The 20,551-nt window shown below is 58.3% G+C and overlaps 6 protein-coding genes and 1 non-coding gene across 7 annotated transcripts; 5 read left to right on the top strand and 2 right to left on the bottom strand.

Annotated features, from left to right (window-relative positions):
• Nucleotides 1-4,456: 4,456 nt before the first annotated feature.
• On the top strand, nt 4,457-5,659 carry SPBR_00722 (mannitol-1-phosphate 5-dehydrogenase; the record flags this gene model as incomplete). Its single annotated transcript, XM_040759041.1, has 1 exon — nt 4,457-5,659. One exon carries the CDS (start codon nt 4,457-4,459, stop codon nt 5,657-5,659), a length of 1,203 nt encoding a protein of 400 aa, XP_040617946.1.
• Nucleotides 5,660-6,403: 744 nt separating this feature from the next.
• SPBR_09531 lies at nt 6,404-6,477 on the top strand. Its single transcript has one exon. It is a non-coding gene; the product is annotated as a tRNA-Val (tRNA).
• Nucleotides 6,478-7,422: 945 nt separating this feature from the next.
• SPBR_00853 (uncharacterized protein) lies at nt 7,423-8,409 on the top strand (the record flags this gene model as incomplete). The annotated part of the gene is made up of 1 exon (XM_040759172.1): nt 7,423-8,409. One exon carries the CDS (start codon nt 7,423-7,425, stop codon nt 8,407-8,409), a length of 987 nt encoding a protein of 328 aa, XP_040617945.1.
• A 316-nt stretch (nt 8,410-8,725) lies between these two features.
• On the bottom strand, nt 8,726-10,569 carry SPBR_00406 (MMP37-like protein; the record flags this gene model as incomplete). Its single annotated transcript, XM_040758725.1, has 3 exons — nt 8,726-10,158; nt 10,249-10,438; nt 10,537-10,569. 3 exons carry the CDS (start codon nt 10,567-10,569, stop codon nt 8,726-8,728), a joined length of 1,656 nt encoding a protein of 551 aa, XP_040617944.1.
• Nucleotides 10,570-11,367: 798 nt separating this feature from the next.
• Nucleotides 11,368-13,985, top strand: SPBR_09024 (mitotic spindle assembly checkpoint protein MAD1; the record flags this gene model as incomplete). Its single annotated transcript, XM_040767150.1, has 2 exons — nt 11,368-12,132; nt 12,189-13,985. 2 exons carry the CDS (start codon nt 11,368-11,370, stop codon nt 13,983-13,985), a joined length of 2,562 nt encoding a protein of 853 aa, XP_040617943.1.
• A 719-nt stretch (nt 13,986-14,704) lies between these two features.
• Nucleotides 14,705-18,089, bottom strand: SPBR_00109 (uncharacterized protein; the record flags this gene model as incomplete). The annotated part of the gene is made up of 4 exons (XM_040758429.1): nt 14,705-17,516; nt 17,597-17,682; nt 17,801-17,893; nt 18,039-18,089. The coding sequence occupies 4 exons, from the start codon at nt 18,087-18,089 to the stop codon at nt 14,705-14,707; spliced, it is 3,042 nt and encodes a 1,013-aa protein (XP_040617942.1).
• A 1,741-nt stretch (nt 18,090-19,830) lies between these two features.
• SPBR_01056 (uncharacterized protein) lies at nt 19,831-20,383 on the top strand (the record flags this gene model as incomplete). Its single annotated transcript, XM_040759375.1, has 2 exons — nt 19,831-19,939; nt 20,016-20,383. The coding sequence occupies 2 exons, from the start codon at nt 19,831-19,833 to the stop codon at nt 20,381-20,383; spliced, it is 477 nt and encodes a 158-aa protein (XP_040617941.1).
• Between the last annotated feature and the right edge of the window lie 168 nt (nt 20,384-20,551).

Raw genomic sequence — 20,551 nt, 5'->3', positions numbered from 1 at the left:
GCTCCTAAATGGAGTCCTCTCTCCCACATAGCCGCAGCAGCGGCACGGAAAGACGGCGGATAGAAAAAAAAAAAAAGGCATTACTTGCATGTGCAGCTGCAGGTGTTCAAAACGGAACAGGGAGTGAAGCACGAGCAGTGAATTCGTGGTCGAGACAGTAAAGTGCAAAATGTGGCGAAGCGTGGAAGGAAGGGTTGAGAAACGCCGCGGCAAAAGGAGAAACTGTAAATACCTCCAGTGACGGAGTATTTGCCTGCATTGTCCGCCATATTCCTTGGCAGGGCGGAGTCAAAAATGACACAAGAGTAACGCGAAATAAAAAAGGTGTGACTGTTGCCCGGTTCAAAGTAGGCTAAACAACCTGTGGTCGAGCCGTTTTCGGGACGAGGCACGGCACGATGGATGTTGGACACACGACGAGATAGCCCAGATTGGGAAAGCCGGATAACTTTCAGGTCTGTATCGACAGTAGCAGTACGGCAGTGTGAGTTTCGAATTTCGATGACTGTTTCGTGGCTGGGCCAGAAAGCACCAAGGAAAGCGCCTACTAATCCAAGTAAATATCCCACAAACAACGGGGAAGAATGGACAAAGGCGCGTTTTTTTTTAAAAAAAAAATTAGAGAAGTAAAAACGCGGCCAGATTGTCGGCTTGATATTCTGATATTCCCGGTTCCAAAGCATCCTGGCGAAAATCATGGGTAGTCCATAGAAAATCCACAGAAAATCCACAGTGTGTCGTTGCTTCGCATCCTGATGAGCCTTTTGTATGCCATCCTGCACGTATGCGTGCTTTGTTCTTGTCTTCTCCGTACTGTCTCCATGTCGATCCAGACGGGCTCATCCGTTTTCTCTGGGTCTTTTCCGGGCCTTTTCTGGATCTTTTTTGGGTCAGGTCTACTCGGTATGTTGCAACGGTCTCTAAAGTTTTCTGTTCTTTATTTTCCTTTGACTTCTATGTTGTCCTTGTTCCGTTTCTTCGCCACGCATGCCGTCTCCGAAAGGACATATCAACTGCAGGACCTTATTTGCGGAGTACGTAGAAAACGGGTTGTATTTCCAAGGCGAGAAATTAAAGAAACGCAAAAGAAAACGCTGCAAGGGCGATCACTGTCTCCGCTTCCCTGCAAAAGGCACATGCCATGTCGTGCTGTTTTGCTGTCGTGCAGGGCGCAGATTTCGTGCCGTCCATGTCGAGTCCCGTGAAAAGCACATGTTTTTTTATTGTGCGGAAATGCCGTAGTTCGAAACCACAACGCGATATGAAAATCCACGGACACAATCCGGCATGTGAAGTGACTTGGATACAGAGAGAAAGAACTACGAAACAAACGAGAGATCGACGCTGCGTGGTGATATCTTCTCGCATCCAACGTTGTTTTTCCATGTTGGCAGCTCACCGCGATGGATCTCTGTGGTGGGCTGCGGTGGTAGGACCGAAATAAAAATCAAGTTTGTGTAAATTAACTTGTCGTCGTGGCTGTGACGCAGTGAGTGGTGAGTGAGACAGGAACAACACAGGAACCGGGACTCGTTTCAGGGCCCAAAGTCAACAGTTTCAGGGGCGTTGATACTCTATTCAAGCGGGCATTTCAGCGGGCAGACGCACACTTCCTTTGCCTCCCCTTGGCCGCCTCTGTCATCACTCGTCTGCCAACGTCCCAGCGTCTTCGGAACAAAACAACGGCACCGCCGATCAAGGTGTGTTTCTTTCGTCATACTTCGTAGGCTTTCAGCAGGCCAAGCTCGTCAAGCAACATCGCAACGTTTCGCCGACATGCTCCGCTAGTCTACCACTCAGACGCAGCGCGAATTAGCTGGCATGGTGCCAAGACGCAAGGCTTTCGCAGGAGCCCAACAAGCCAGCGAAAACAGGGCCAACATTCCGCTGAATCCACCCGGACCAACAAGCATCTGCCTCCCAAAAACGGGAAGAAATACAGGGTTTCTTACTCGCTGTGAGTTGTTCTTATCGTCCAGCCGCCGCGACAAAAGAGTGAGAAAAAGGATCGACGCTCCCGGAGGACAAACACGCGAAAGGGGTTTGAAAGCGAGAAAGAAACAGTCGATCGAAAATAAAAAACCTGGCTTGCCTGCAGACAAGGAGACAAGCAAGTGCTCAATGGCGTCGGGGCTCTCTGTACAACTCGAGCAAAAGAGACGCTTTTCACTCGTTGCTGCTCCGGCTCGACGTCACTGCCGGCTCTGCCGTTCGTTCCGTCTGCCAAGATCCACTCGGCTCGGTTGTATCGTAAAGAGAGGTGTGTACTCCGTGTCCCGTCATGTACTACGTGTACAACATTGTTTGTAGATTGTGGGCTGTGAAAAGGCAAGCCGTAAACCATCGCGAAAGGTACGTCTCTGGCTTGGCATTCAATCCTGTATGGCCTTCAAAGAACATTGCAGTGGAAAGCCCCGTTCCTGGGCATGTAATACGAGGTTGACGTTGTCCATGCGATGCCCAAGACACCCACAGTGAGAGCAAGGATATTTATCAAAGAACGCGCGATCGTCAAAGTAGATGAACAGCCACCACAGAAGTGGACGACTGGTGGAGAGACGAGCAGACAGAGGGCCGCAATATAAAAACAAAGCACAGTAGGAAAGGCCAGCGAGTAACGCAGCAAAGACCTGATAGGAAAGCATCGTACGTGAGGCTTTTCACGCTCTGTCAAGTCGCTTTTAATGAAACAAAGCGGGATGCCGTTTGGTTTTCGCATTTGATATTGCTGTTCACGAGGTTGCCATTCTTCCATCCACAGCAAGGGCCACATGGGCCAGACGGCCCGGATTGCGAGGCACAGTCCCATTCTCTGGCTCATGGCTCTCACAAATTCACACGACGACGATACAAACGAAAGAAAAAAACAGCAACCGAAAACGGAAACCAGAAAACCGCCGAGCCCACTCACACCCGCACGCATGGGGCAACAAAAAAATCAAAAGGCGAATCAAAAGGGCCGCTTCTGTTGACAAACGGCTCGTCATTATCGTGAGTCGTGGCGATCTTGTTTCTCTAGTGCATGCGAAAAGCATCATTGTTTCCCCATTTGCAGACAGTTCCGTTGCTCATGTCTTCGCCGACTCCGTCATTCCTAGGTGTAAAGTACACTATGACGCAATGCCTTCTCGTGGAAAACCGAAAGGCAACAGCGCCGTTTCAACGAAAAGATAGCGGGTGGGGTCGCTGAAAAGGAGGACGCCCAACAGAGGCTCGAGTTTAGGGCAGGGCGGAAGAAAAAGAGACAAGGAGTGGATCATAGTGGATCCTTCGGTGCAAGAAACCCAATCACGGCGCATGTCACTAGTTGACTTGCGCTGGACAAAGTGAGCGATATGGCGAGGTGCAGGGCAACTGGCTGTAACGGGGCACTGGAAGTGGCCTGAAAAGGACGAAACAGTGGGTTATGGGCGGTTTACTAGCGGGGCCCTTTGTGGGTCCCTGCGCTCGTATGTCACTGTAATTGTCCCGTTAGCCCAGTGAGATGATACACGCTCAGCGAGGGGCAGTGACGAAAGATGGGGACTTTACAGGGGGATCCACCCAGCAGCCCCTCTTCTAGTCCTCCTCGCGCTCCTCTCCGTGTCGCCAAGGCCCAAATTTGGTGTGTGGCAATGCTGTCAAGAATGCGCTCAAATGGTTCGGCAGGCGCTGCAATGCTATCCACACTGTCGCCACACTGTCCCTTTCGGCCTCGTAGCCACCGACCAGAGATCCGCTAGCCACAGTATGAGGCCGCAACACGCACTAGCCTGCTGCTCGAAACACGCCGGAACAGCGCTATTCCTGCAGGCCGGATACAGCGCCCCTCAGCGGCGCATGCTCTGTAATTTTGCCCGCACTTCTCTGCTGCCAGTTCCCGTCCTCTTCTCTCCCCTTCCTTTTCGGGAACTGGGTGAAGATACTTACACCAGATTGGCGCACGTTTTCTCCTCGCAATTGCTTCCTTCCGTCTTTTGCCTTGTGCTGCGTCGCTCCTCCCCTATTACGTCGTCGTCTGTTTTGAAAACCCACTTTTTTCACGACGTAATTATCCTGGTGTGTTTTCCTTGTTCTCCTGCGTTTGGCACTAAACACGGCTCGCCCTGGCCTGTTAGTGCCTTCCTGGTACGGAGTACGTCCGTATCATGCTGGATCGCTCTTGCTCTGCACGGTACAACGTCGTGGCCGGCCCCATCGCTCCTGCCTCGTCTTTGCCTCTTTGTGTATAAAGATACTCGTCTCGCCCCCTTTCTGGTTTTGTTTTGTCCATTCTCTCTCCATTCTCAAATCATCAACAGATTCAAACCATTCCTCTCCATCCTCCAATATCTACATCAGAACATCTAGACGATCGTTCTCCATACTCCCCAGATTATCTCTACATCATCTCTAGCTCATTATCAACAGCCTCTCACCAACCACCATCACCGACATCACCTCATTTCTCTCCCACTCTCACCCACTCAACTTCACAATGGCGTCAAATAGCTCAACGTACTCCAAAAAGGCTGTGCACTTCGGTGCCGGTAACATTGGTCGCGGCTTTGTTGCTTGCTTCCTCCACAACTCGGGCTACGAGGTCGTCTTTGCCGATGTCAACGACGACATCATCAACCAGCTCAACGACAACAAGTCCTACAACGTCTACGAGGTCGGCTCGGACGGCACCTCCGAGAGCACCATCACCAACTACCGCGCCATCAACTCCAAGACACACGAGGCTGAGTTAATAGAAGAGATTGCGTCCGCCGACCTCGTCACCTGCTCGGTCGGCCCCAACATCCTGCGCTTCATCGCGCCCGTCATCGCCAAGGGTCTGGAGCAGCGCGATGTCGAGGCCCACCCCACGCCCATGGCCGTCATTGCCTGCGAGAACGCCATTGGCGCCACCGACACCCTGGCCGACTTCATCCGGAAAGCCACCCCCGAGGAGCGCCTGGCCGACCACGACACCCGTGCCCGCTACGCCAACTCCGCCATTGACCGCATCGTGCCCGCCCAGGACGCCGATGCCGGGCTGAGCGTCAAGCTCGAGAAGTTCTTTGAGTGGATTGTCGAGCGCCAGCCGTTTGCGCCCCGCGAACCGCCTGCCATCAAGGGCGTCCAGTGGGTCGACAACCTCGAGCCCTACATTGAGCGCAAGCTGTACACGGTCAACACGGGCCACGCCACCGCCGCCTACCACGGCTACAACCGTAAGAAGCGCACTGTCCACGACGCCCTGCAGGACCGCCACATCCACCACCACGTGCACCGCGCGCTGGAGGAGACGGCCAACCTCATCACCGAGAAGCACGGCATTGACCGCGACGTCCAAGAGGCCTACGTCCGCAAGATCGTCTCGCGCATCAGCAACCCCCACCTCGAGGACGCCGTCGAGCGCGTCGGCCGCGCGCCCCTGCGCAAGCTGTCGCGCAAGGAGCGCTTCATCGGCCCCGCCGCCGAGCTGGCCAGCAAGGGCGAGCGCTGCACGTACCTGCTCGAGGCTGCCGAGATGGCGTTCCGCTTCCAGAACGTCGAGGGCGACGACGAGTCCTTTGAGCTCGGCAAGATCATGGCCGCGGAGAAGCCCGAGGCGGTCGTCCGCACCGTGTGCGGCCTGACTGAGAGCGAGGCGCTGTTCCCCATGGTCGTCGATGTTGTCAAGCGCGTCCAGGCCGACTCCATGGACGAGTAAGAAGGAGCAGTCGACTAGAGGGCATGACGATGACTTTTGTTTGATTTACTTGTATCGCTGGTCTGAGACCTTGGCGTTGGATTTCTCTTTTCGTTTCTACAACTTTTTTGTCGCTGCCGCGACTACTTTACTTTGGGACTGGATTTTTTATTTTTTTATTTTTATGGGAGGACAATTTTGGGTTTGGCTTTTTGACTGGTTTTCCCCTTGTTTGATCAGGGAACCATGAGCAACGGCATCATTATACCGCGCATTGCATTTTGTCTGCATGCTAGACTCTTTTTCTGCGTTCTACTTTTATCAGCGAATTGACACGACTTGCACTTTTTCTCAACATATTCTCAACATGCATACAAATTCTATCCCTGTGCTCCGATCGTGCATATATATGCCGTGACGCTTTCCCAGGATTTTCCATTGTTCACTAGAGCGTGTCAAGAATGAGGTACTTAGTAAACCACCAGGCCGCAACAGACAACGAAACAAAGATAGGACGATTCGTTGGTACCCGTTCTGTTGGTGTCGTGAGTGGCGATTCACACAGAGGAATTACACCGTAGAAAAGGCCCCATAAATTGCAGCCACTCGGAGCGTAGCGTTCAAAATCGTTCTCCACGATGGCTTCCCAACACGTCTAGGACTCCGAGGATCTTCGAATGCCCGTAAAATCTCTCGCCATCCCCCACCGTCACCACCATCATATACGCTACCGGCGTCCGGTTTTGACATCAAATTCCCCTCATAGGTCGATTGGTCTAGTTGGTTATGACGACGCCTTAACACGGCGTAGGTCCTCGGTTCGATCCCGAGATCGATCACACCCTTTCTTTTTGGCTCTTTCGAGTAAGAGAATCGACGTTCGTTTTGTAACATGTTGTTTATTCGTTCTTGTTTGTCGTCTTGTCGTTTGTAAATTTACCGTTGTTTTTGCGAAAGTATCGAAAATGGAAATATGTAAACATTGTTAAAATGCTTCGTTTGAATTTAATTTAAAAATTATTAAAGCCAAAGTAAAAAATAAAATAAAGCAAAATAACAAAGAACGAAATAAGCCCTTAACATTGTGATAGTGCAACGAGGTCCAAGAGTTTTTACGAGGACGTACATCAAGCAGGACAAGTCGTTTGATCGGCCCTGTTCAGATATTTCCTGTTCAGATATTTCCTGTTCAGATACTTCATACATCGTCACGATAACTAAACTGCTTTTGCCCTTCACTGTAAGATCTGGCAATAGACATATGTTGCCATTTGGATGACAACCCTTTCAAGTGCGGCAACGGTCACTAACAGCCAACTGAGGCTCTTACTCCACGAATTACCACCGATATCATAACAATTGACATCTAATAGTTCAACATCCAGAATGCACCGTTTCTCGTGTTTGCGACGTACGTTGTGATCTAGTAAGCTGACTCTTATGATCTTCATCGAACAAGATGCACATTGCGCTTGCCGCCCGCCCGATACTGCTGCGTGGCAAAGCAGCAGCCAGGGCATCCTCTATAGCACTAAACGGACGCGCAGGGACTAAGCTTCAGGGGATTCCAAGCCCATGCAGCCTGGCCAGGGAACGCTTAACGCCCCACGACCGACGCTCAGAGAGCCTATGTGTGATGTTTGGGTTGCACAGTCTTTCTTCGATCAGCACCGACCAATTCGTACAAAAACCAAATGATGCCCATCTGTACGTATCTGTAAAAGTGTACGTCGTCCCCCACGCTTACCGTCACATTTCCAACTCTACCGTCTCCCCATTCCGCCATGACAAAAGCTACGGTCGCGACGCACAGCGTGCCCAACACACGCCAGACGGTCATCGACACCGAGCATGGCCCTTTCCAGGTGATGGTCTCGTGGCCGCTCGACTGGCACGCCGACGGCACGCCCAAAGACGCTGCGGAGGACGTGGCGGCCGTCCCCGTCATTTTCGTCCTCGACGGCAATGCGTACTTTCTGTCGGCCACCGACATTGCGCGGCGGCAGCAGTATGAGGCCAAGAGAAAGTCCATCATCGTCGCCATCGGCTACCCCGACGCGGAGACGGAGACGGTGTACGTGCCCGCGCGGCGGTCGTTTGACCTCACGCCGCCCGCCAAGAAGGGCCTGCCGCAATGGCCCGTCAAGGACGCGGACGGCCGCGAGGTGACGGACGGCGACGGCCACCCCGTGTACATGAAGCTGGGCGGCGCGGCGACGTTCCACGCGACCCTGGTCGACGTCATCATCCCGCTGCTGTCGCGCGAGCTGCTGCCGTCGCTGCCCGCGTGGGACCGGCTGGCGACGCGCGTGCTGTCGGGCCACTCGTTTGGCGGGCTGTTCACGCTGTACGCGCTGTTTACGAGCCCGGGGCTGTTTGACGTCTACATGGCGGCGAGCCCGTCGATTTGGTTCAACGACGCGTCGATTGTGGCGGAGCAAGAAGCCGCGTTCCTCGGCCAACCACCGCCCGCGGCGGCCGACGGGCGGCAAAAGCCCGTGCTGTACCTCAACTCGGGCACGGGCGAAGAGCTCGACGTGCTCCCCAAGCCGGACGACACGGACGCGACGTTCAAGGAACGGCAGGACTTTTTGGCGGAGAAGCACATGTGCACAAACACGCGGGCCATGGCGGCGCGGCTGCAAAAGACGGAGCACTTTGCCGACGTGTGGCTGCAAGAGTTTGCGTACGAGGACCACATGAGCGCGGCGGTCGTGGCGCTGCAGCGGGGCATGAACAAGCTGCACCGCGAGTGGTGGGTGGGCAAGTAAAAAAAAAAAAAAAAAAAAACAAGGGGGCGGGCTTTTGTATTTTGAAAAAGCAAATGTTGTAGTCGCTACCATAGCCTACTCTGAATGTATAGGAACAGGATTCCCCGCCATGCCTCGCTCCGTGTAGGATGCCGTCCGTCTTTCCCCTCTGTCAACAAAAGAAATCGTGCATTGGTGCACTGGTGCGCCGTGTTGATGCTTTGTGCGGTGCAGTTTGCCGGGTGTACAAAAGGGAACATTAAAAAAAGAAAAACGAATGACAGTCATGGCAGCGGTTGAGCTGCCGATATGTACAGGCTTTGGTCGTGAGGGCAGGCTACCCCTTCTTTTCCGAGTCCTTGGAAGTCTCCGAAGGTGCATCGGTCGACTTCTCTGTCGACGTCTCGGACGCACCGTCTGCAGACGCGGGCTTGGACGCTGTGTTCGCCTCTGGCTCGTCCGCCGTCTTCCTGCCCTGCCGGAACTTGGCCATCTTCTCGCCCATGTACCGCAGCGACCGACCCACGCCGGACGTCAGCACGCCCTTGAGGCTCTGCGACGTGCTCGGCCAGTTGATGGTCTGCCGGATGACGTGGCGCACGTGTTTGCGCAGCGTGGCCGGGTCGTCGTCGTCGACGATGCGCCGCTCAAAGTCGGTCGCCTGCTGGCGCCGGAACCCGCCGCCGGCGGCCGCGTCGTCCTCGTCGCGCGTCCGGGCCATCATGCGGTCGAACTCGCCGCGCGGGATGGCAAGCTGCTTCTGGTACTGAAAGTACAGGCGCTCGCGGAACGCCTTGGGCAGGCGGCGCACCATGTTGCCGCGGCGCACGGGGTCCATGTCCTGGGCGAGCTGCAGGTTGGCGTCGGCGTCGTCGAGCCAGCCGCGCTGGGTGCAGCGGCTGTCGTTGAACTGGGCGTTGGGCAGGGTGTCGATGAGCGGCGCGTAGAGGCGGCGGAAGTTGCTCATGTTGTGGTCGACAATGTTGGCGACCTTGTGCGGGTTCTCGGTGGGCAGGCGCATGCGCGGGTCGCCCAGGTACGAGATGGCGGCGATGGTGCTGTAGAGCTCGCGCTCGGTAAACGCGGGCGGCAGCAGCAGCAGGGCCGTGCGCAGCGCCGACAGCAGGTTGATCTGGTTGGCGAGGCGGACGCGCGCGTCGTCGCGCAGGATCTTGACGGGCTTGTGCAGGCGGCCGGCCAGGTACAGCGTCTGCCACTCGCTCAGGTCGGCGCAGAGCGTGTCGAGGTTGACGACGCCGTACTTGACGAGGATGCCGTTGACGACCACGTACGGATTGAAGTAGACGCCCGCGCCCACGCTGTCCTGGACGTACGACACGGCGCCCGAGCCGAGCGCCCCCAGCGCGCTGTAGTGGTCGCGGTGCTGGTGCAGGTTGAGGCTGTGCCAGTGCTGCGTGAAGGTGACGCCAAAGATAAAGTCAATCATCTTGGGCGAGCCGTCCTGGGCGCGCTGCACGGCCAAGGGCGCTTTGGGGTGGATGGCCTTGATCTCGGCCTCGGTGGGCACGCGGCCGTTGAGCGCGCTCTGGGGGAAGACGCCCGACCCGTACGCAAAGGCATAGCGGATGGGCGCGCGGAACTGCCACAGAATCTGCCGCAGCGCTTCCTTGAACTCGTCGTTGATGATCATGTGCTGGTTCACGCCGAAATTGGTGTGCGGCAGCTCCGAGAACTTTTCAATGTTGAAGTTGGGGTTCTCTTCCCAGTCCTCGGCAGACGACGGCGGTGTACTCGAGGACGATGTTGAGGCTGTGGGTGTGGAGGAAGTCGGGGACGTCGGGGTGGTCGAGGAAGAAGAGGAAGAAGAGGAAGAAGAGGATGGAACAGCGGCTTCCGCACGGTCTTCGCTCTGGGGAGGAGTGGCGTCTCGTGATGCGTTCGAGGCAAGGCGGACATGTGTGAATCGGGGGTAGATGGGGATATGGCCGTGCCGTGGCCGGCGGAGGACGGAGCTGTTGTTGACAAGGCGCGGGTCGCAGAGGCACGGGAAACGGGAATTCCGCAATGGCGCGGCATTGGCACCGGCGTTCTGCGGATAGACGTTAGCAGGACAATGGAGACACAAGACACAAGCCACGAAGACGTCGCAGCCTTAAGCTGCCACGAGATAATGCCAAGGGAACAGACCAAGACGCGCAGCCCTGCCGTCGCGGAGCGCATGATGGCAGATGTCGATTTCGTCGCTGGCTGTGCTATGCCGGAAATGAAGCTATTCGCACAGAGGCAGGAGAAGAGGATGTCCAGGAGCGTCAAAGTCAACAGCGGTCGGGAGCTGCCTCAGCTGCAACAGGTTTGCCAAAAGTCAAGCCATACGCCATAGTGGGGAGTGAGCGAGAGAGCGACAGGGCGAACCGAGAATCCGAGCATCGAATAGCGCCAGAGAAGGGAGCTTTTTTGTGTGAAGCTGCGAGGTTCCACTTGTAAGCATTCTGCCCGCTATATACACAGCCTCAAACAGCCCCTCGCCTAGAAAACACAGCAGAAGACAGCTAGCGTCTTAGTGCATTTAGTCGCTCAGTGGAGCATTTATTATTTGAGTGCATCCAGTTTCGTCAACTTCTGCATTGTGCACGCAACTGGAGGAAAAGACTGGGAGCATACAGAAAACACAGTGACCGTTCCCAGAGACGTCTAATGACTTCAATTCCAAACATGATATCCATCCAACAGAGTGAATGCAACCGGCCGAGATTTGATGTACTCTTTGTCTTTTGCCCACTGAAAACAGTGACACGTGACCAGGTTCATACAGAATTATGGGTCGCTTCGTACTGGGCCGCACGCGGAAGGGCTTCCCTCTTGTTAGCTGCAGGCGCTCTAGACGCGTTTTGATCATCACTTTCAACACAGCCCAGTCACTCGCTGTTACTTTGCGCCCACACCGCACCACGCCGGCGTCCAACAACACGACGACACGTCCACGAGGTGGGAGACACGCGTCCGGTCAACAAACGAAAGATGAGTCCCGTCGGCGGACCAGGAGGGAGCGGACGACAGCCGGTCGCGCCAGGCGGCGTCAACGGCGACGGCAGCGGCAGCCGAGCGCATTCACGGACAGCCAGCAGCAGCGGACTCGCGAGAGCACACGGCACGACGCAGTCGGCGCGAGAGAGGCTGGGTCTGTCACGACCCACGCAGCAACGCACCACGCCTCAACAGCAACAGCGCGCCCCACAACATCAACAACACCAACAACGTCAACAACACCAACAAAACACACCCTCACGGCCCTCGTCCAGACACAGCGCCATTCCCGACACCCAGTCGGTCGGCGCCCCGACCTCGTCGTACCGGGCCACCTCGCACGAGAGCAGCAAGGAAAACATGGCGCCGCCCGATGCCGAAGAGTACGAGCTGCAGCGGCGGCGCATCGAAGAGCTCAAGGCCGAGGTGGGCACGCTGCAGTACCAAGTCAACACGTTTGAGCAGGAAAAGGAAATGGCGCGGCTGCAGCACGACACGGAGCTGAGGGACGCGCGGCGCAAGGCCGAGGACGACTTCAAGCAGCGGCAGGCGGCCGAGGCCGAGCGCGGCGCGGCCGACCGCAAGATGGCCGCGCTGCACGAGGAGCTGGAGGCGGCGCGCGGCGACCAGGACGCGCGGCAGCGGGACCTCGAGCAGAAGGTGCGGGCGGCGCAGGACGAGGCGCGGGCCCTGCAGGAGCAGCTCGACGACCTGAGCGCGGCCAAGGAAGACGCGGCGCGCATGGGCGAGCGGCGGGCCGTGGACCTCCAGGAGCAGCTGGCGACGGCGCAGCGCCGCCTGCAGGANCCGNGCAGGAGGCCGCGGCCCGCGACGCGGCCCTGCAGCAGGCCCAGCAGCAGCTGGTCGCGCGCGATGCCCAGACGGGCCAGCTCGAGGCCGAGGTGCTGCGGCTCAAAGCCCAGACGGGCGACGCAGCGACCATGGAGATCATCCGGCGTGAGCTCAAGGACCAGGTCAACCACATCCGCGCCCTCGAGGCCACCAACCGCGACCAGCTGACCGAGCTGCGGCACTTGCGGCAGGCGCACAAGGCGGTCGAGATCGTCGAGGAGGAGAAGCGGTCGCTGCTGCGGAAGCTGGAGAGCGCGCGCGCCCTCGAGCAGGAGCTCCACGAAGAGCGCATGCAGCGGCAGCGGCTCGAGACCGAACGGCGGGCCTGGGCGGCGTACCTGCAGACGGAAACCGAACACAGCATGGACGGCGCGTCGTCGAGCGAGTTTGACTCGCCCGAGGCCGTGGCCAAGGCGTTGATGGAGGCGCGGTACCGCACGGCCGAGCTGACGGAGAAGATTGGCGCGCTGGAGCCCGAGTTGGCCCAGCGGGATGCCGACATCCGCGCACTGGAGATGCAGAAGAAGGAGCTGGCTGCCGAGGTGGAGCGCCTCAAGGCAGCGCGTGCGTCTTCTGGAGGCGACGGCACACCCTCGCTTGGCACGCCCACAATTGCGCCTGCCAGCACCAACGCCAACGAAACCAAGCTTCGGGCCCGTCTCGAGCGCCAGCGCGCCCTTGCCGTCAAGGAAGTCGAGTACCTGCGCGCCCAGCTCAAGGCGTTCGACGCAGAGGACATGACCTTCCACCCAGGCCAATTTGACCAGCAAAAGGCCGACCGCATCCAGCAGCTGGAGGAGCTCGTCGACAAGTACCGCGCCGAGGCCGAGGGCCTGCACAGGGACCTTGCGTCGCTCGAGGCGTCTGGTGGGCCTGCTGCGGCCGCTGCCCAGATCGCCGGCACCAAGCGGTCGTGGCCCGACGGCGGCAGCGGCAGTGGTGCGAACGGCACGGCGGGCAGCGACGAAGACGCCCAGGTCGGCCAGCTGGTGCGCAAGACGCGCAAGCTGCAGGACGAGCTGTCCGCGGCCCAGACGGCGCACCGCGTGCTCGAGACGGAGCTGGCCGTCACCCGAGAGCAGCTCGCGGCCGAGAAGCAGGCGGCCGGGGTGCGCGTGCTCGCGCTGCGGTCCAACCCGACGTCCGACTTTGAGGCCGTCAAGCGGTCCACGCTCGCGGCCCTGAAACAGGAGAACGCCGAGCTGCTCACCCACATCCAGAGCCACAGCCATGCCGCTGGCGCGGCTGCTCAGAAAGCGCACAAGAGCGGTGCACGGGCGCCCCTGTCGGCCCTCCCTCCACCGTCGACGACAGCGCCCCCGTTTACGACCGTCCCCATGTCGGTGCTCGCCGCCGCCCAGCGCGAGATCGCCGACGCGCAGGCCGAGACGGCGTCCGCGCAAAAGGCCAGCCGCCGGCTCAAGGAGGTCTGGGCGGCCAAGTCGGCCGAGTTCAAGGAGGCCGTCGAGAGCACCCTGGGCTGGCACGTCACCTTCATTCCCAACGGCAAGATGCGCGTCGAGAGCGTGTACTACCCGAGCCTCAGTGCCGACGAGAACGAAAACAGCATCGTCTTTGACGGCGAGCGGGGCACCATGAAGGTCGGCGGCGGCCCGCGGAGCGCGTTTGCACAGCGGATCGACGACCAGATCCGGTTCTGGGTGCGGGAGAAGGGCTGCATCCCCGGGTTCTTGGCGGCCCTGACGCTCGAGTTTTGCGAAGAGCAGACGCGGACGTCGACCGTGACGACGGGACGATAGGACACAAGTGGGAGGGTAACTGATAATTGCATGTTTTGTTGAATGGCGTCATGTTTCGGGCGAAGCGAACCGGCCGGGGGTTGGTATAGCATGGCACGGCACGGCATGGCATTGGCTTGTTTTGTTTATGTCCGTGATTTCCGTGACACCTGCATTGTATCTATATTCATTTCATATGTTCAGTCAATATACGGAGCATGATCTCAGGATCGCGATACTTTCTCATTATCACCGTCAACATACGGCACGTGCATTAAAAACATTATTGATTTACGGTTAAGGTGAGGGACCTCGGATAACGAGGATAGGCTGAGACTAACACAACTATACAAAAAAAAAAGAGTAACAGAGAGAGACTTGGCGCAATACAACAGACATACAATATGGACAGGGGATGCGGGCAAACCAAGCAGTGGAAATCAAAGTACAAAAACGATGAAGCCGACAATGTGAACAAGAACAAGAAGGCAAGATAAAACAAAAAAAGGAAGAAAGCGAGGCAGGAATGTGCGTGAGAAGATATACTTTGGGAGGGGATGGAGGAATGTTTTGGTGAGGATGGATTTTCTTTGTACCATTGAAAAACAAGTTATGAATGGTCACACAATGCAAGAGCTGGATAAGGGTAACAATGGAAGCAGAAAGCAGAAAGAGAAAGAGAAAGCAAAGGAAACAGCACAAAGCAGAAGCAAAGCACCAACAGACAGGCCGCCCCTTCTTTACTTGCCCTCGTACTTGCTGCCGCTGACAATCTGCCGTGCCAAGGGCACATCGGTCCAGACCGGCGCGCCCGTGCCCGCACCCGCACCATTCGTCGTATTGGGCGACGGCAACGAGTCGTCCGCAAAGGGATCCTGCTCCTCGTCCTCTTCCTCGAGCGTGCTGGTGGTTGCAGGCTGCAGCTGGCTGATGGTGATGCTGCTCTCGTCGGTGTCGGCGTCCGTCGCAGCCGCCGGCACAGCATACTCCCACCGCGCCTCCACGTTGCCCGGCTGCGGCACGGCGCCACCGGCCTCGACGCGGATGGCGCAGGCAATCTTGGACCAGGCGGCCGTCAGGGTCACGGACGGCAGGCGCCAGTACACCAGATGCCGGTCTTTCACGTGGGTGCCGGATGGCTTGGACGCAATGGCGCTGGCACGGCCCTCGTACGTAGCGAAGAAGACGACGTTGCGCAGCACGACAGGCTGGCCGGAGGCGGCCAGACGGGAGTTGGGGTTGAGGCGGTACTGGAACATCAGTCGGAGCTGGTCGTCCATGGGCTTCCACACGGGCTTGATGGCCAGCGGGCAGTGGGCGGCCAGCGACTTGGGGTTTTCGGCGTGGGCGCGGAACGTAAAGGCGGCAGCGGCCTTGCTCTGCAGGTGGCTCGTGTCGAGGGTGAACTGGTCGGGGCTCGATGTATTCTGCACGAAGATGCGGTTCGGACCAATCGACTCGAGCAGCGGGAAGTTGTTGATGCGGATCGTCGTGGTGGCGGTGGGCGGCGTCGACGGGCTGGCAGGCGGCGCCGTGTACGAGAAGGCAATCTCACCGGCGATCTTAGCCGACGCAACCTCGCCGTTCTCGAAGCTGGCGGACACAGACTCGATGATGGACGCGTGCAGGCCGGGGCCGTCCGAGTCGACGTGCTTGAGGTTGGCCATGGCACTGAGCGACGTGGTGGAGCGGACAGACTGCGTGTCCGACGCGCCGCCGCCGCCGCCCAGGCTTGACTCGGATGCGAGCGCGGACACAGCGGGTGGCCTGGTCGGCGTGGCCGTGGAGCCCAGGGAGGCAAAGGTCGAGCTGCGCGACACACCGGGGAGATTGGGCAGCGAGGACGGCGTACTGCCGCCGGCCGACGGGGATGCTCCGGCCAAGGACTCTGGGACGGACGTCTGTGGCACGTAAATGGTATTTCGCACATCGCGACGGCCGCGCACGGTGCCACCCCTACGGCTCGGCATGGCCTGCGAAAGCGTACTCGCCATGTTGGACAGCGCCGCCCTCTTCGCCAGCGGGTCCTCTTCCTGCACAGGCTCCTTCTGGATGTTCACCTGGAACGCCCGGTCCTCGCCAGTGCCATCGCCGAGCGGCTCACCGGTACCGGCGCCGGCGGCCGCCGCGTCGCGCTGAGCCTGCGAAATCGGGTCGTTGGTAGCCAAAGGCAGCGAGTAGCCCTCGGCGTCTCGCGCGGGCTCGTTGCCCGTCGTCTTCTGCTGCGACGGCGGCGGGCCAGGCGGTGGCGGCACACCGAATATATCGTTGACCGTCATGTTGCTCAGGGTGCTGCTGTCGGCGACGCCCACCCCGCCCAAGCCGGTACCGTTCGTGTTGGCAGTGCCGTCTCTGGAGGCGGTCGGCCGGTCGGATGCCTCAGCCACGGAGCCGAGGCGGCTGGTGGCGTGTGTATCGGACAGGTTGTTGTAGGAAGCGCGGGGTGAAATAGACTGGCCGTGGCTGCTGACACTAATGCGGTTGAAGGGGCCCGAGTTCTTGGAGCCCATCAGCTGTCCAAAGCCACCGTGGATGCTCTGGCGACGGCGGCCCAGCATGGTGCCAATGCGGCTGCGGAGGTTCTTTTCTGGCTTTTCCGGCTTTTCCGGCTTTTCTGACTTTTCTGGCTTCTCCTTTTCCTTTTCGGCGGGTGGAGGCGGTGGGAGGTCTCGGAACCCAGTGGCCTCGCGCGAGGGTGGTGCTGGCGGTGGTATGCTCCCAGCCGCTGCGGCTCCTGCGCCCGTGGACGTTGAGCCAGCCGTGCTGCGAGCCGTCGTGGACGGCCGGGGTGCGACGGGGGAGGATACTGCGGATGTACCGGAGACGGCGGATGCGCCGCCGGCGGTGGTAGGTGGTGTCTCCGGGCGTGTTGCCTGCAACGTATCTTGAGCTTGCGTGGCCGGGGTCTCCTGCTGTGCGCTAGCACCCAACAAGTCGCCCTGCTGTTGCTGTTGTTGTTGCTGTTGCGGCTGCGCTGCAGACCCCGAGGCAGAGGCGGCGATGCTCGACTGGTGGGCCTGCATGCTGGCAAAGCGGCCGACGCGGGGACGGCCATCGATGATGCGCTGGGAAAAGTTGGTAATCTCGTCGTCGGTCTTGATGTCCAGGATGAGGCCCAGCAGGCTCTCGTTGCTGGACTGCGTCGTGGTCGCCAAGTCGACCTCGTGTGTGCCCAGCTGGGTCAACAGATCGCGCAGATGGTTGACACGGGACTCGTCGAGGGCCTGGAGGCTCTCAAAGATAAAGGGCGCCTGGTTCTCCCACTGCTGGTTGGCGCCGTCCAGGCGCTGGGTCGCCGCGTCGACCTTGCCTGCGTTGGCCTTGCCGCCCTTCTTGGTGAGCTTTTCGACTTGGCTCTGCGCGTCGTCGAGCTCCTTGGCCATGCTATGGAGGTTGGTAGCCATGGTGGAGAGGTGGGTGACCTCGTCTTTGGCCTGGAAGTTGCGCAGAGGGGACTCAACGTTATTGCCAATGTTCCTGCTGAGCTGTTGGTGCGAGTTGGCGGTGGATTCAATGGTTCGGAGGAGGCTATCCCAGGACGGCTGGAAGACGCTGTTGTGTGTGTTAGACTTGAGCCAGCGTGAAACAACAAGAATCGCAAGAATGGGGTGGGAGTAGAGGCGTCCGCATACCCAAGCTCGGCACTGCTCGCAGGCACTTTAAAGCCGACGAGCTTCTTGAGGCCCGCAACATATTGCTCCTCAACCCGTCGCCGCTCCTAATATAACACGTTAGCGTATGCTGCGAGGGCGAGTACGGCAATGGCTGGCAGGACAGCCAATGCGTGCTGTAGGCAAGACGAAGGACCGTGGGAGAGGGGACAAGTCACGTCGTACCGCGAGGAAATCGGCAATCTCGGTGTTGACCTTGCTGATGCGACGGATGCGCTCCTGCAGGACCTGCACGGCCTGCGCGGGATGGAGATACGGCTAGGAGAAGGGTATGTTAGCAATCCAGGTGCCGAGACTCTGGCGTTTGTGCGCTGAGAGCCAACGGACGATCACGGCCGGTCACGGCCGAATGCGCTGGATCGATTCGCATCTCGGGGGTCGGAACCATAAGGAGCTATCTTACCAGCACGCCCGCATACTCCGTCCGCTGGAGAGCTTGCAACGTGTCGGACATTGTGTCTGCCGTGCTGAGGTGGTAGAGTGTATGTGTGTGTGTTGTCGTGACGGAAATTGAATCGTCGAAAGCTCGGCGGTGAGTCGGAGGATGTGTCCGGGATCAAAAGGGGTATCAAGATGACAATGGCAGAGACGGGTCGAATAATGAATGTGGTCTAGAGCAGAGCAAGCAGCACAGCAGCCAGACGGCGGACCATGGTCTGGGCTGCTGGCGAGACCAAACAAAAATGACAAAAAAAGGAACGACAATGGCCAATTGCGCCAGGAAACGCCGGAATCGCAACGGCAGCGACTATCGTTAGCCACGTACGCACCGTCGCGTCGTCTATTGAAACGGCACTTGTTCGTCGTCGATTCGTCAAAGGCAGCAAAGGAACGCGGGTGTGTGGGTTGACAAAACGGCTGGGTAAAGGAGAGGCGAGGCGAGAAGACGTCGAATCGTGAGAGTCTGGAGAGGGCGATGCTTGTTCCCGGACGATGCGGTTGCTCCGTGCTTTTGGGTTTCCCAAATAATTTCCACAATGCAATTCGCGGGAAGCTTCGACCGGCTAGGGGCTTAGGAGTTGGGAAGGAGCAACGATGGGTGGCTGGTCCAAGGTCCAAGGGGGCTGCTTCAGCGACCGGGAACACTGGAAGGGGAAAGCGCAGCCCAAGTGTCCACAACGAGAGAGAGAGGCTCTGGGGTGGTCTGTGTACACAGTAAGGAAATTGTGGGCCCAGCGGGTCTCGCTTTCGCGCATTGGGGCTCCACTTCTGTCACGAGGCACATGTTCCATTGGCTGCGGAGCTGCATTCTTTGGTCGTTTGGGCATTGCTTTGCGCAGCTTCAGAATTGATTTGGAAGGTGCTGGCGGGAAGCTAAGCTCGCTCGGCTCGCTACGAATAAGGCAGGAACAGATGAGAAATACTGCGGCGGCCACGGGCCACATTGACATATGTCGGTGAATTGGGAGGTGACGTACTTAATAAGCGTCGAAAACGAGAAACAAAAATCAGGAGAAAATCCGCCATGTTTTACAACGCTGTAACGTTCAGACGATACCAATTGCAGCTGCCAACGGCTGTCACGCCATTGTGCTGCGTCTCCTCGGCCCGTCTAGAGGGGAAAGCTACGCTAAACTACAGCGCATTTAGCGGACGGCAGGCTGGTCACAAAAGTGGGGCCGGAAACGAGAGCTCGGAGCTTACAGCTGAGAACGGTGGAAAGCGATCGGAACGCGCCCGGCAGCAACGGAAGAGCAAAAGGGCGGAAGAGCTGATGTGATGTAAAACACGATGCTCAACACGGACAGGGCGCTCCGAAACATGCAAGTCCAGCTCAGGAACAGCATTGTGTTGAGCTGGTGTGCCGTACATCTGAACAGAGGTGGCCACCTGAACAAACAAACCTCCAAGCACCAGCAGAAGGACTACTGATCTAAAGAAACATTTATTAATAATAGAAAAAGCAGATATAAGGATCAAAATATTTGAAAAAAATATCAGGCGAATATTGTGCCAGTACACGACGCCCGCTCGTCCCAGATTTGTCAGGTGCCTCCCAATGCGCCACTAACACCGACGGCCGCCGCCAGCGAGCAACTAATCGCTGCCGCGGATTTCACCACCGCCATCGAGGGAGATCTCGGCTTGCCTATCAACCGCACCTTATCTCATCTACATCGCCCTTCCTCTGTTCAACACCAGCTCTGCACATCTTCACATCTTAACGTCTTTCCGTCTCACCACCCCGCTGCACAATGCCTCTCCCCATATCCGCCACCGAGGCCAACGCCCGCGCCTTCTTCGCAAAGCCCTACTTTGCCGTCGTCGGCGCCTCCACCAACCAGGCCAAGTTTGGCTACAAGAGTGCGTTCTCTGTGCTCGGCCCCCTCCACCCTCCATCGGGCTGGCTGCCTCCTCCTGGATCTGCTAACACGGCCAGTCTTTGCTTGGTATGCCCGCCATGACCTGCCGGCCACGCCCATCAACCCCACGGCGCCGTCCATCTCCGTCGACCGCATCGCCCACGCCACGCTGCCCAACATCGCGGCGCTGCCGCACCCGCACGAGACGGGCCTGTCTGTCATTACGCCGCCGCCCGTGACGCTCCAGGTCCTGCAGGACGCACAGAAGCTGGGCATCGGCGCCGTGTGGCTGCAGCCCGGCACGTGGGACGACGACGTGGTCAAGTACGCGACGGCCAAGGGCCACTTTACCGACGTCGTGGCGGGCGAGGGCGGCCGCGGCGACGAAGGATGGTGCGTGCTGGTGGACGGGGAGAGGGCGCTCAAGGCGAACGGGAAGTTGTAGCGGCGGCGGTGGGTGTCAACAGGAGAGGTGTAGCAGACCTGTGTGTGGCAGAGTGACGTGTATGAATGGCCTTCTGGGGTTGCGCAGCGCATAGGACGTTTGATCGCAGCATTCGGGTCAATATGATTTCGTGTGTGACGTGTGAGACGTCCTCTTGTTGTGATTGAA

Source organism: Sporothrix brasiliensis, assembly GCF_000820605.1.
Source record: "Sporothrix brasiliensis 5110 chromosome Unknown Cont19, whole genome shotgun sequence".
NCBI lineage: Eukaryota > Fungi > Ascomycota > Sordariomycetes > Ophiostomatales > Ophiostomataceae > Sporothrix > Sporothrix brasiliensis.
Note: the sequence above shows the minus strand (reverse complement) of the source record. Positions and strands in the feature narration are given on the sequence as shown.